Consider the following 16113-nt stretch of genomic DNA (forward strand, 5'->3'; position numbering starts at 1 on the left):
ATGTGAATAAACCACTGAGGTCTTGGTTATAGTTGAAATGGAAACCGTAACTTACATTTGGTCCACATAGGAAGTCTCTGGTTATATTGTATAATTTTTCTGGGCACTCCCACTGCATTGCACAAGAGAATCCTGAGGGGAAATCGATGCCAAAGTATTCCAGAGGCATTGCAAAGATGAATGTAAATTTTGAAGGAATTTTGAAAGTGCTACCCATTAGTTGGAGTCTCCAGAGTGCTGCTTTATTTTTGTCGGGTTTTTATTTCTTTTGGAATTTGCTATTGAATCTTTCAGAGATCTTTTAGGCAACACATTCCAGATCAGATCAAAAATGGAGGTGAGATCCACATCAGCCATAATCAAAAGCAGAGCAGACTCGAGCAACTGAATAGCTTTCCCTCATATAAGTACATTCACCAAGAGACTTAAATCTGTTTTCTGGTTACTATCCCTCCAATATAAATAGTTTCTACCGATTCACTTTATCAAAACGCCTTACTTCTCCATTAAAAGTTCACTTTTCCTTATCTGCACTAAGTAGACAATCCCAATTTCTCTGATCGGTCCACAAAATATGATGTGTAAACAATTCATGTATGGTGGTGCTATATACCACAAAGTAAGCAATGGAGAGAAATCATGAGTCTGGAATGATGATCCATGAACCTTCATCCCATGTACTAATCTTACATTAAACTGTGACAGTTCCCATGGTGCTCCCAAATGAACTCAATCTTATTATCAATACCAATGACGCAGCCCTTCCTCATGAAGTTGCATATGATGATACCACAAGTCCCAGCTAGAATGGAGTTGATTTAAGTAATTCCCCTATCAAACATCCCTGGAAACCACAATGCTATTAGTGACAGGGATTGTTTTCATTTACACACTTTTATAGTATTTAACATGCTCCAATTCATGGAATAAGCTGGAAATATTGATAGTTGGACTGACATGGTCCTCCATTGACTTTGTTTTATTTTAAAAAAGTTTTTATTCATGGATATTGCTTTAGCATGCAAAACAACACTTTTCACTGTATCTCAGTACATGTGACAACAATAAATCAATCATTCATTCAAGTTTCAGCCATAAACACTGTTGTAATTCACAGGAAATACATTTAAATAGGCTCAATTTGATGAGGAAGCAAAGTGATGTGAGATTTATTGTTTGCCATGAATCCTGATGTAAATTTTGCCCCCCTTCTAATTCAATGGCAGGCACAATGTAACTCACAGCAGTATCAATTCTCACTTGGTTAAATATTCAACCAGAATAAAGCATTGCTTACCTTTGTAACTCTAATGCATTTAAAAGGCCCTGTTTCTTCAATCTGGCTAAGTTCCCGGCCTGTTGCGCAGATGAATGAGTTACCTGGGTTGAGTTTTGTCATAATGTTCTGTCCTCTCAGTGCCCTGGAACATGCCAAACAAACCATAGTCTTCTGCTTTGTGCAGGCATGGGTAATATAATAACCCTAATATAAAAATTAAAGGAAGAACAGAAGACACATAGATAAGCACTTCTAAAGATAAATGAGATAAGGACACGCACACACACAGACACACACAGGTACACACTCAGGTGCGCGTGCACACACACAGAGTTAGACTACTTAGCATTCCAGCTTTTATACTATGGAAGAAGTATGGGGGAAGTTACCAGACGTTATAAATTATTAGGAAAAGATGAACTAGGTAGGATTATTTTTTTCTAGACCAGAAAAGGCTAAGGGCGACCTGAGGAAGATTTTACAATTATGAAGCAATTGATGGATAAATATTTCCAATTTTAAAGGAATCCAACACTAGGTCGTAAGACAGGTCAATAAGCAAGATGGTTACACTGTGGAGCTTAATACCACAAGTCGATAAAGTATGGAACTGAAAATAGCACAGCAGATCAAGCAGCGTCAGAGGAGCAGGGGAGTTGACATTTCAGGTCAGAACCTTTCATCGAATCCCCTGCTCCGCTGATGTTGCTTGACCTGCTGTGCTTTTTCCAGCTCCACTCTGACTTTCTAGCATCTGCAGTTCTCACCATCTCCAACTTGCTACCACAGATCAAATAGCATGGATACATTTAAGAGAAAGTAACAAAAGAAGAGGGAGAATGGAATAGAAAGTGCCTCACAGCACCAGGGACCTGGGTTTGAATTCACTTTGGGACAGTCTGTGTGGAGTTTGCACATTCTCCCTGTGTCTTCATCGGTTTCCTATAGGCATTCCAGTTTACTCCCTCAGTCAAAGTATGTGCAGATTAGGTGGATTGGCCATGTTAAGTTGCCCATAGTATCCAGGGATGTGTAGACTAAGTGGATTAGCCATAGTAAATGCAGGTCACAGGGTTAGGATGGGGAGGTGCATCTGGGGGCATGCTCGATAGAGGGCTGGTGTGGATCGATGGGCTAAATAGCCTGCTTCCACACTGAGGGGATCTATGGAAACAAGTATCTATGAAATAGTCATGGTGAAATCTCAAGAAAAATCCTGATATTTAAATAGATAAAACTGACAAGGGAACTGAAGTAGTCATGTTTTGAGTACAGGAGTTGGGATGTCATGTTGCAACTCCACAGGACATTGGTTAGGCCACTGCTGGAATATTGCATGCAATTCTGGTCTCCTTCCTATTGGAAAGATGTTGTGAAACTTGAAAGGGTTCAGAAAAGGTTTACAAGGGATGGAGGATTTGAGCTATAGGGAGAGGCTGAACAGGTTGGGGCTGCTTTCCCTGGAGCATTGGAGGCTAAGGGGTGACCTTATAGAGGTTTACAAAATTATGAGAGGCATGGATAGGGTAAATAGGCAAAGTCTTTTCCCTGGGGTTAGGGAGTCCAGAACTAGAGGGCATAGGTTTAGGGTGAGAGGGGAAAGATATAAAAGAGACCTAAGGGGCAACATTTTCACGCAGAGGGTGATATGTGTATGGAATGAGCTGCCGAGAAAGTGGTGGAGGCTTGTACAATTGCAACATTTAAGAGACATTTGGATGGGTATATGAATAGGAAGGGTTTGGAGGGATATGGGCTGGGTGCAGGCAAGTGGGACTAGATTGGGTTGGGATATCTGGTCGGCATGGACGGGTTGGACTGAAGGGTCTGTTTCCATGCTGTACATCTCTATGACTCTATGATTCTATGTTCAACAAATATACCAACCTGAACAAAATTTGGGCTGCTATCAATGATGGTTCCAAATATAAATTTATAGGACCTGGCATGACACATGAACACACAGTACACTCAAGGTCAAGTTGCAAAGGTCCTTGTTGGACCTCCATAATGTTGGTAATCTGCTAGCTGATGATATTGCAGGTTTTCTTTTTCACATCTCACTGTGGGCACTATATGGACTACCCAATATGCATAGAAGCAGTGTCCCTTTACACCCTGAATTATCTAATACTGGCTCTGCACAACATGTATTGGCCAACTGGTGAGTGAACTATTGCAGCCACATTTTCCACAGACACTGTGAAAGATTCCTTTACTTTCATATGGAGAACTGTAGTGTATCAATGTGCACTTTATAATTTTATTTTTCAATATAGGCTCAAGGAAGCCCCATATCACTATATCACAGTGATCTAGACGTACCACTGGTGTTGAATCGGTGTTAATCTAACTTATGAATCTAGCAACCTGCGCAGTTGAGTTCAATTTCGACAACACCATTTACATTTAAATAGATGGTGAGCCATGGGATGCCATCTATGCCCAGCTCTTGCAAACATCTTTTATGGTTACCATGCCAAGCATGTCTTGGATGGAATAACCAGTACCTCTTGCATACTTCTGACATATAGTTGACACTTTTGAGATATTTGAATCCGTAGCTGCATAAAAGAATTTCTTTACTAATTTCTTTACTCACACTATGTGCAAGTTTACCACTGAAATGGAGAAACCTTGATCTGTTAGTTGAGCAATCTGCAAATGGCTCCTATACTGAAAGACTAAATTTATCAGTCAATAAACTTGTTGATACTCCCAAAGTTCCATGCTCTACAAGATCACTCATATTGCCAAACTCATTGAAATGGCCCTAGCCATCTGCTCACTGTGTAATTGTGATGCTGGGGGAGGTAATATCAAAACCAGCCTGCACCATGGTAGCAGTCCTGGTGAAATCATAACTTGCATATTGTGCAAATTCATGAAAGGGTCCAACACAATCATTGCCAGGCCATGAATACTGCCTAATACACCTTAGATTACTCTGAAGGGCAAGTGTTTCAACAATTTGAAAAATAAGTGAAACTATCTCCCTCACATTTCTACTTTGCAGTAAATCCACAAATGGTCTTTTTCCACGAACAGGATGCTGCCTTAACACATATACATTACATTGACAAAAATCATGCAAACACGTACTATTACGTTTTGTTCAAATCTGTTTTACTCCCGCCACCAAACGCCTCCATTTCTCATTCAAGTCTCAACATTGTGTCGGCAATCATATTTATTGTCCTGCCACGTGCACAATTTTCAAACTGAATTACTGTAATAACATTTAAACAGTCTGGCATTTTTGTCCTTAAATTTCTCCACAAAATGTCAATGGGTTATGGTCAGTGTATATGATTGTCTCAGAAATATTACTGGTAACATAAACATTGAAATGTTGTAATGCCAACACTAAGCTCGAAGTCTCCTTCTCAATTGTTGAATATTTCTGCTGATACATGTTCAGTTTCCTCGAGAAATACCTGATAGGTCTTTCTATCTTCTTGTTATCTTCTTGCAAGAGTACAGCACTGACACCCACAGTACTTGCATCAATAGCCCCCTTGAATGGCTTTGCATAATATAGTTGTGGCTAACACTGGGGCAGTGTTTAACACAGTCTTCAGGCTGTCAAATGTCTTCTGACAGTCCACTTCCACCTTGCCTTTTCTTTAGCAATCCAGTGAATGGTGCAGCCTCTCTGCTAAAATTCGATATAAATTTTTGATAAAATCCACTCAATCCCTGGAATCATAGTACTGCTCTTATTGTCGATGGGATGGGTAACTCCCCAATTATCTTTGTTTTGCGTTCCATGGGCCCAATTGTCCATGTCCAATCACATGGCACAGGAAGGTAATTTGGGCTTTGGCAAATTCACTTTTAGCCAAGTTTATCACTAAGCCTGCCTCCTGAAGTTGATTGAACAATTCTGACAAATGTTGCAAATGTTCCTTCCACGTGTGACTAAAAATCACCAGGTCATCTATGTATACGGCACAATTGGGCAATCCAGCAATGACCTTACTGGTGAGTCTCTGAAATGTGGCTGGTGTATTTTTCACACCAAATGGCATGACATTAAACTGATACAGTCCATTTAGAGTTACAAAAGCCAAAATTGTCTTCGTTGTTTCGGACAAAGGTGCCTGCCAGTATCCTCTAAGCAAGTCCAACTTAGAAACATAAGTTGAGTGTTCCACCTTTTCAAAAAGTCTTCCAACTGTGGAATTGGATATGCATCAGTCTTTGTAACTGCATTGACTTTATGATGGTCCACACATAATCATTGGATACCATTTGATTTTGGCGCCATTACTATGGGTGAGCTCCAGGAACTTTAAACTAACTTTGATTATGTCGTATGGAGCATGCATTCAATCTCCTTTTGAACTTATGCCAACCTTAGAGGGTTATGTCTATCAGGACGTTGCTTATTCTGAACAGCATCTCCTATACCTATGTCACGCACAATTAGGTTATAGAGCATAAAACATAGAAAGGTACAGCACAGAACAGGCTCTTCAGCCCACAATCCTTGTGCCGAGGATTATTCCTAATCTAAAATAAAATTACCTAACCTAAGCACCCCTCAATTTACTGCTGTCCCTGTGCATGTCCAGCAGTTGCTTAAATGCCCCCAATGACTCTGCTTCCACCACCACTGTTGGCAATGCATTCCATGCATTCACAACTCTCTGCGTAAAGAACCTACCTCTGACGTCTCTTCCATACCTTCCTCTAATATCTTAAAACTATGACCCCGGTGCCAGTCAATCCTGTCCTGGGGAAAAGTCTCTGGCTATTGACTGTATCCATGCCTCTCATTATCTTGTATACCTCGATCAGGTCACCTCTCTTCCTCCTTCTCTCCAGAGAAAAAGGTCCAAGCTTTGTCAACCTCTCTTCGTAAGACAAGCCCTCCAGTCCAGGCAGCATCCTGGTAAAACTTCTTTGCACCCTCTCCAAAGCCTCTGTATCTTTCCTATAATAGGGCGACCAGAACTGGACACAATATTCCAAGTGTATCTCACCAGGGTCTTGTAGAGCTGCAGCAAACCTCACGGCTCTTAAACTCGATCCCCCCTATTAATGAAAGCCAAAACATCACATGCTTTCTTAACAACCCTATCCACTTAGGTGACAATTTTGAGGGATCTATGCATTTGAACACCAAGATTCCCCAGTTCCTCCACACTGGAAAGAATCCTGACTTTAACCCTATATTCAGCATTCAATTTTGACCTTCCAAAATGCATCACTTTGCATTTATCCAGCTTGAACTCCATCTGCCATTTCTCAGCCCAGCTCTGCATCCTGTCTATGTCACGTTGCAGCCCACAATAGCCCTCGATAATATCAATGACACCTCCAACCTTTGTGTCATCAGCAAATGTACTAACCCACTCCTCATTCAAGTAATTTATAAAAACTACAAAGAGCAGAGGCCCAAGAACAGAGCCTTGCAGGACACCACTCACCACTGACCTTCAGGCAGAATACTTTCCATCGACAACCACTCTCTGCCTTCTATCAGCCAACCAATCCTGAATCCGGACAGCCAAATCTCCCTGTATCCCATACCTCCCAACTTTATGAATGAGCCTACCATGGGGAACCTTATCAAATGCCTGGAATCGATGTACACCACATCCACTACTCAACCTTCATCGACCTGTCTCGTCACCTCCTCAAAGAACTCAAAAAGATTTGTAAGGCATGACTTGCCACTCACAAACCCCTGCTGACTGCCTTTAATCATGCTATGCTTTTCCAAATAGTGATAAACCCTATCCCTCAGAATTATTTCTAAAACCTTGCTGACCACAGACGTAAGACTGACTGGTCTGTAATTGCCAGGGATTTCCCCATTCCCCTTCTTGAAAAGAGGAACAACATTCGCCTCCCTCCAACCTTCCGGTATGACTCCCGTGGAGAGTGAGAAGGCAAAGACCTTCGGCAGAGACTTAGCAACCTCCTTTCTCTCTTCCTGGAGCAGCCTAGGATAAATCTGGTCTGGCCGTGGGGACTTATCAATCTTAATGTTTGCCAAAATTTCCAGCATGTCAATTTCATCAATCTTGACCTGTTCAAGCCTGTTTCCCAGCTCCTCAAAGCTCTCAAACAAGGTCCCTTTCCTCAGTGAAAAGTGAAGCAAAAAACTCATTTAGGGCTTCCCCTATCTGCTCAGACTCCATGCTCAAGTTCCCTACGCTATCCCTGATCGGTCCTACCTTCTCCCTGATCAGTGTCTTATTCCTCACGTATGAGTAAAATGCCTTTGATTTCTCCCTAATCCTTCCTGCCAAGCCGTCTTTGTGCCCCATCCTAGCTCTTCTCCGTCCATTTCTGAGCTCCTAAGTAGTAAGCCTGTAATTCTCTAAAGCTGTGCTAGATCCTTGCTTCCTCCATCTTACATAAGCCGCCTTCTTCCTTTTGATCAGAAGATCCTCTATTCTCATCATCCAAGGCTCCTTAATCTTACCCCTTCTTGCCTGTCTCAGAAGAACAAATTGTGCGTTACTCACAACAACTGCTCCTTAAACAGTCTCCAGATGTCTGTTGTGCCCTTTCTGTGAAACAATCGCTCCCAATCTGTACTTCCCAACTCCTGTCTGATAACGTCATAAGTTCCTTTTCCCCAATTAAATATCATGCCTTGGTAACTGCTCCTTTCCATCTCCAAGGCTATGGTCAATGTGAAGTAGCTGTGGTCACTGTCACCAAAGTGTTCTCCCACCGCGAGATCTGATACCTGTCCTGGCTCATTGCCGAGCACAAATCCAAAATGGCCTCGTCGGCCTGTCTACATACTGAGTAAGGAAACCCTCCTGAACACACCTGACAAAAACAGCTCCATCCAAACCATCTGCACTAAGGAGGTTCCAGTCAATATTGGGAAAGTTGAGGTCACCCATAACAACAACCCTGCTACATCTGCATTTTTCCAAAATCTGCTGGCATTTGAGCTCTTCAATCTCTCTATTAATATTAGGGGGTCTGTAGAAAACCCCCAATGAGGTGGCTGCTCCCTTGTTGTTCCTACCTTCCACCCATACTGACTCAGTGAATAAACCTTCAACAACCTTCATTTCTGTAGCTGTGATGCACTCTCTGATTAGCAATGCTACACCCCCTCCTCTTTTTCCACCCTCCCTGTTCTTTTTAAATGTTCTAAACCCTGCAGCATCTAGCAACCATTCCTGACCCTGTAAAACCCACGTTTCCGTTATGGCCACAACATCATAGTCTCAAGTACTGATCCATGCTCTCAGTTCATCACTCTTATTTCTGACTCTCCTTGCATTAAATCAGACACACTTTAACCAATCCCTTTGTTTCATCACATGAAAACCTTTTCCATTAATTCACTACATCCTGTCACAGTCCCATCTACAACCAACCCCCTCTCAGACATGTAGCTTTGGTTCTCATCCCCTTGCCAAACTAATTTAAATCCTCCCGAGTCACACAAACAAATCTACAGGTGAGTACTGCCCAGCTTATTTTCATGTATGTCGCTATGCAATAGCAATAACTTTCAGGTCATTTTGATTATCCTATGGAAGGTAACTCAGTAATTTATCCCAATTTTTGACAACTTCCTCATTGTCCAATTTACTTTGAGGAATGCCCAATTCAGAATCCCTTGAACTTGGTTCTTCACTCTGTGTAGTAACCAATAACACAGTGTCGTTTGGCTTTCCTTCCCTGTCAAAATACCTTTTGAGCATGTTCACATGACACACACTGTGAGATTTCTTACTGTCTGGAGTTCCTTATCAAGTAGTTCACCTCACTCAATTTCCTTTCGACTTGATAAGGTCCACTAAACCTTGTTTTTAAAGGTTCACCTATCACTGGAAGTAACACTAATACCTTATCCTCTATTGCAAAATTGCAAGTTTTTGATTTCTTGTCTGCTTCCTGTTTCATTATATGATGTGATACTTTTAAATGCTGTCAAGCCAACTCCCCTGCTCTATTTAATCATTGCCTAAAATTTGACAAATAGTTCAAATATGTGGACTCTGAATTCTGACTTATCAATTTCTCCTAAATCAATTTTAGCTGTCCTCTCACTTCATGCCCAAAATCTAATTCAACTGGACTGAATTTGGTTGATTCATTTGGTGCATCTCTGATCACAAAAAGTATACAGAGGAATCTCAATGATCTGAATACCAATTATCTGAAAATCGGATTAACCCAAGGAGAGCTTGAGGTCCCGATAGAAACATTACATCAAAGACGTGCTTCCAACAGTGATCACATCTTTTGTTTACAGTGATTAAACAGGCACTATCTCCAAATGACTGACCTCCCGCCCTCTCTCTATCCCAACACTTTCCCTGGAGTTCTACAGAGGGGTCCTTCAGAGGTACATATCTCCTTACCTTTCAACATTACAGATTGAAAGGATCCTGTATCTCTTAACAGTGTAACCTCTTTACCTGCTGCTCCTGGCCTATGCAAGTAAACTTTACCTTCGCAGGAATACATTTTAAGAAGATCTGGCACTTCCTCCTTAACCAAACTCTGACCAGTTTGTACATTTTGATGCAGCTTTCTAGCCTTCCCTGTGCTTTCTGTTATCACTCCAACAAAATTCACTGGTTTGTCCTGTTTCCCTACATCTGGCTTCCCAGTGCTTTTCCTAAACTATTAACACTGTGATTTCATGTGGCCTTATTTATTGCAGTGAAAACACCTGAGCTTTTTAACTTTTCTGTCCCATTCAAGGGTTTCCTTTTTACCCTGTGGTAAGTTATCCTTATGATCTTCACTAACATCTACCTTTCCCTTTCTACATGAGAATTTCTCTTTCCCCTAATTTCTAAGACTCACAGATTGAGATTGATTTTGGAAGCCAAACTTTGATTTATGAACCAACTCATAATCATCAGCCATTTCATCCACTAATCTTACTGTTTTAACTCTGCTCCTCCATTAGAATTCTCACGACTTCAGGAAGTGAATTTTTGAACTCCTCCAAAATAATCTGCTCTCTAAGTACATCATAGCTCTATTTTTAATGCCCTTGTACACTTATCAAAATTACTTTGTTTAATCCTTTCAAACTCAATGTAGGTTTGACCAGAGTCCCTCCTTAGATTCCTGAAATGTTGCCTGTAGGCTTCTGGCACAAGCTCATATGCATTTAAGATGGCTTTCTTCACTTCCTCATATGCCCCAGTTACCTGATAGGGATGCAAATACCTCACTAACTCTACCTACAAGTTTTATTTGGATCAACAAAACCCACATGTTCACTGGCCATTGCATTTATTTAGCTACCTTTTCAACTGAGATGAAAAAGGCTTCCACTCCTTCTCATCAAATTTAAGAAATGCTTGGATATATTAAAACAGTTTCTCACCAGGCCTTTGGCTACCATGGGTTTGTTCATCCTCACTAAGCTTACCTTCAGCCATCATCTCCACCCTTTTGAGCTAACTTACTTGTCTAAGTGCCAGTTCCTGAAGTTCAAACTCTCTCTTTTTCTTCCTTTTCTCTCTCTTCTTTTCAGTCTCTCCTCTCCCTCTTTCCTCTGCTTTTAATTGTAATTCAAATCATTTCATTTCTGTTGCCCTTTCCTTGTCTTTTGCCTCTAACTCAAGCTGTCTCATTTTTAATTGAACTTTAGCCATCTCAAAATATTCTAATTGTGTTTCCAGAAAATTTAAATGCTGATCTACTGCTGTAATTATCTCTCCTTTCCTCACAGAAGGAGGCAGCTCCAATTCCAGCTTGTCTGCTAATTCCAGTAGCTTGGCCTTAATCACCTTTTGTAAAATCCCCAGACACTTCTTCCACCCCCAGAAACCTCTTGGCGACTAAAAGAGCCATTGCTATCCCAAGCACTGAATTCAACACCCAGAAGAAAAGACACTAACACCTACCACTCACAGCCTTTGAGTCCAGCAACCCTAATACCAATTGGAACTATAGAACAAATCCTGCAAAGAGCCCCCAGTCTGTTATGGACCAGGCCAGACTCCCTCAAATCATTTCAAGAAAGTAGCCCAGCCCCTAACTTTGCTAGTTGTTATAAGCCAGTGTAACACAGATACTCCAGAAGTGATGCAGCTGGTCAAACCATTTAGTTTTAAATAAAACAGAAGTTATTTATAAGATTAGCAAATGAAACACAAACAAAAGAGAACCGAATATAGAATAACTGTTCCGAAAACCTAACAGATTAGCCCAACTTAATGATGTTGTTCCAAATACTTGCAACAATCCCCATAAAGACCCCTTGGCAAAAAAAGAAAAGTCAATTGCAGGAGAGATATTAGAGAGAGGGCAGAGAGATTCAGCATGAAATACCTTCTTCCATGTCACTGTTTCTTGGACCAGCAGCCTCAAAATTCACTGACTGCTTTCTGTAAACAGCCAGACTGCTAAAAACCAACCCAAACCAAACCAAATCAGAGAAAAGCTGAGCTGGGAGAACTGGTCATTCCTCTTTCATTATACAAGTGATTTTTTAATTTGAAAGCCTTTTGCCTGATGCAGTATCTGTTAGCTATAATCAAATTGGCCCCAAAACCCTTCAAATCCTTGACTTTTCAGAATTGCTGTTTTTACAACCTCTCTGCAAAACAAAACCCAAGGACGGCATAACCTTGTTAAAGGAGCATCATCATCACAATATAAATGTGCTTCAAGTCATTTGAATTGATTGGAGCAAGTGGAACAATGGCAAAGTGATCTAGGGATCAGAGGCATCAGTTGGGGAGCAAACCCCAGAAGATGGGATTATTCTCAATGAAACAACAAAGGTTAAGGGCAGAACAGAGTTATTCAAACCTATGATATGTTTTGGTCAAGTAAATAAGAATAAATTGTTTCTCAGACAGGAACATCGGCAACTGTAAGACTCCGGTTTAATATAACTAACAAAAAAATGCAGACAGGAGATAAGAAGCATTTTTATTTTACAGTCTTATTTGATAACATCTGGAATAGGCTGTCTGAAAGGATAGGGGAAGCCAATTTGATAGCAAGATTTGAAAAGGAAACTGGATATATTGAAAATAGCAGGAGAGTTGAATTAATTCAATAGTGTTTTCAAGCAACTAGCACAGACACAATGAGCCATGGCAGTCTCCATTAGTGATGTAAGATTTGTTGAAAACTATTCTTATTTTATTAATTCATGGGACACAGGCATTTCTCGCTAGACAGCACTTATTGCCTCTGAGTAGGTAATGGTGATCTGCCTTATTGCCTCTGAGAAGGTAATGGTGATCTGCCTTATATAAACGGCAGTAGTCCATGGGATATTTGATCCTCAGTGCTGTTCGGAAGGGAGATCTAGTGATTTGACCCTGCAACAGTGAAGGAGCACTAATATAGTTCCAAGTCAGGATGGTTTTGACTTAGAGGCAATCCTGTAGGTAGAGGTTTTTTGATTCCCCACAGTGTGGAAACAGGCCCTTCAGCCCAACCAGTCCACACTGACCCTCCGAAGAGTAGCCCACCCAGACCCATTTCTCTCTGAGCAATGCACCTAACACTATGGGCAATTTAGCATGGCCAGTCCACCTGATCTGCACATCTTTGGACTGTGGGAGGAAACCCATGCAGACACAGGGAGAATGTGCAAACGCCACACAGACAGTTGTCTGAAGCTGGAATCAAACCTGGGACCCTGGTGCTGTGAGGCAGCAGTGCAAACCACTGAGCCACCATGCTATGTTCCCATGTATCTGCTGTCCTTGTCCTCCTAAGTGTCAAAGGAATTGGAGGCGTTGTTATAGGACATTTGATGAGTTAGTCTAGTGCATCTTGTAGGTGGTACACACTGTTGCCACAGTGTCTTGGTGATAGAGGAAGTGAATGCTGAAGGCAGTGGGTCAGTTATCAATAAAATAAGTTGCTTTGTTCTAGATAATGTTGAGTTTCCTGAGTGTTGTTTGAACTGCACTCATCCGGGCAAGTGGAGAGTATTCTATCATGCTCCTGACTTGTTCCATGGAGGTGGTGGCCAGGCCTTTGGGAAGCAGAAGGTGACTTACTTACTAAAGGTTTATTGTCTCCCTCCTGTTCCTGTGGACAGTGTTTAGATGCTGGTTAAGATGCTGGTTTATAGTTTATAGTTCCCCCCTGTTCTTGTAGACAGCGTTTAGTTGCTGGTTTATAGTGTATATTCTCCCGCCTGTTCCTGTAGACAGTGTTTAGATGTTGGTTTATAGTTTGTAGTCTCCTGCCTGTTCCTGTAGACAGTGTTTAGATGCTGGTTTATAGTGTATATTCTCCCGTCTGTTCCTGTAGACAGTGTTTAGATGTTAGTTTATAGTTTGCAGTCTCCTGCTTGTTCCTGTAGACAGCGTTTAGATGCTGGTTTATAGTGTATATTCTCCCGTCTGTTCCTGTAGACAGTGTTTAGATGCTGGGTTATAGTTTATATTCTCCTGTCTGTTCCTGTAGACAGTGTTTAGATGCTGGTTTATAGTGTATATTCTCCTGCCTGTTCCCATAGACAGTGTTTAGATGCTGGTTTATAGTGTATATTCTCCTGTCTGTTCCTGTAGACAGTGTTTAGATGCTGGTTTATAGTGTATATTCTCCCACCTGTTCCCATAGACAGTGCTTAGATGCTGGTTTATAGTGTATATTCTCCTGTCTGTTCTTGTAGACAGTGTTTAGATGCTGGTTTATAGTGTATATTCTCCTGTCTGTTCTTGTAGACAGTGTTTAGATGCTGGTTTATAGTGTATATTCTCCCACCTGTTCCTGTAGACAGTGTATAGATGCTGGTTTATAGTTTGTAGTCTCCTGTCTGTTCCTGTAGACAGTGTTTAGATGCTGGTTTATAGTTTATATTCTCCTGTCTGTTCCTGTAGACAGTGTTTAGATGTTGGTTTATAGTGTATATTCTCCTATCTGTTCCTGTAGACAATGTTTAGATGCTAGTTTATAGTTTATATTCTCCTGTATGTTCCTGTAGACAGTGTTTAGATGCTGGTTTATAGTGTATATTCTCCTGTCTGTTCCTGTAGACAGTGTTTAGATGCTGGTTTATAGTTTATATTCTCCTGTCTGTTCCTGTAGACAGTGTTTAGATGTTGATTTATAGTTTATATTCTCCTGTCTGTTCCTGTAGACAGTGTTTAGATGTTGGTTTATAGTGTATATTCTCCTGTCTGTTCCTGTAGACAGTGTTTGGATGCTGGTTTATAGTGTATATTCTCCTGTCTGTTCCTGTAGACAGTGTTTAGATGCTGGTTTATAGTGTATATTCTCCTGCCTGTTCCTGTAGACAGTGTTTAGATGTCAGTTTATAGTTTGTAGTCTCCTACCTGTTCCTGTATATAGTGTTAAATGCTGGTTTATAGTTTAGAGTTTCCTGCCTGTTCCTGTAGACGTGTTTAGATGCTGGTTTAATTCAGTTTGTGGTCAATCATAACCCACAGCAATAAGAACAGCAAAAGCTAAGAACATAGCAGCATCTGTGGAGGGAGAAACATTTAATGCTTCATGTCCAATATTATTTTTTTGAAACTCTGTTCTGAAGAAGTTTAATACTAGACTCAACATGTTAACTCTGTGTCTCTCTCCATAGCTGTTGCTAAACCTGAGTTCCTTCAGCATTTTCTTATTTTTGTATTTCAAATTGCCAGAATCTTAAGTACTTTGCTTCTAATTTGGTTGTAAACTCCAGGATGATGTTAGTGGGAGATCCAGCAATATTAATGGCTTTGAATAGCAAAAGATGATTAAATTCTCACTTGTCAGAGATAGCCATTTTCTGTCACTCGTCTAGCATGGGTATTATGAGATGTTTACCAACACTAGACATATCTATATTGCATATAGACATGGACTGCTTCAGTATTGGAATTGTCACACATAGTGCTGAACATTACTGAAAATTCCCACTTCTAATCCTTTTGATTGTTGGAAAGTCATTCAGCCAGCTGAAGATTGTTGGATCTAAGACCCAATTCTGAGAGACTCCTGATGTCTTGGGACTGATAAGAATGACTGCAAACAATCATCATTATCTTCCTTTGTGTTTGGTATATGTCTAACAAAGTGAAAGCTTTGGCAAGATTAGAGTGGTGCTGGAAAAGCACAGCAGGTCAGGCAGCATCCGAGGTGCAGGACAATCGATGTTTCGGGCAAAAGCCCTTCATCAGGAATATAGATGATGAAGGAATGGAGATGATGAAGGAATAGATCAGGAATATTTCTAATGAAGGGCTTTTGCCCGAAACGTCGATTTTCCTGCTCCTCGGATGCTGCCTGACCTGCTGTGCTTTTCCAGCACCACTCTAAGCTAGACTCTGGTTTCCAGCATCTGTAGTCCTTGCTTTTACCAAAGTGAAAGCTTTCCCCACCTGCAACCCACCCCAGCCACCAATTTCCATTGAATCCAGGTTTCCTCAGGCTTTTTGAAACCATATTCTGAAATTGTACCATGATGTCAAGGGTACTCTGCCTTCACCTTTAGAGTTTAGGTCTTTTGTCATATTTGAACCACGGCTGTAATGAGGTCCAGAGCTAAATGACCTTGGCCCATCCCAAAGTGAGCATCTGTGAACAGGTTGCTGTTAAGTGTCACTTGATAGCACCAGTGATGACTCTTTCCCTCACTTTGCTGATGATCAAAAGTAGGCTAATGCGTGGTGACCACCTGATTTGGAATTGTTTTGCATATTGTAAACTGGATGTACCTAAATAATTTTCCACAGCACAAAGTAGTTGCCAGTGTTGTAGTTGTATTAGGATAACAGTGAAAGGCACAGCTAATTTTGGGGCTCAGGTCTTCAGCACTATTGTTGAATTATTACCAGGACTCAGTCTTGGCAATAACTAGCGTCATCAACTTTTATTGCTACTATGTGGAATGAATCAAGTTGGCAGAAGGC

General features: G+C 41.0%; 1 protein-coding gene across 1 annotated transcript in view; it reads right to left on the reverse strand.

Annotated features, from left to right (window-relative positions):
• Positions 1–16113, reverse strand: part of LOC140493745 (doublecortin domain-containing protein 1-like) — a 621788-nt gene that overhangs the window by 136767 nt on the left and 468908 nt on the right. The window contains exon 30 of the mRNA XM_072592573.1: positions 1298–1483. Coding sequence (XP_072448674.1) covers positions 1298–1483 — 186 coding nt within the window. The remainder of the gene's footprint in view (positions 1–1297; positions 1484–16113) is intronic.

The sequence above is a fragment of the Chiloscyllium punctatum genome, chromosome 22, assembly GCF_047496795.1.
Source record: "Chiloscyllium punctatum isolate Juve2018m chromosome 22, sChiPun1.3, whole genome shotgun sequence".
NCBI classification, from domain to species: Eukaryota; Metazoa; Chordata; class Chondrichthyes; order Orectolobiformes; family Hemiscylliidae; genus Chiloscyllium; species Chiloscyllium punctatum.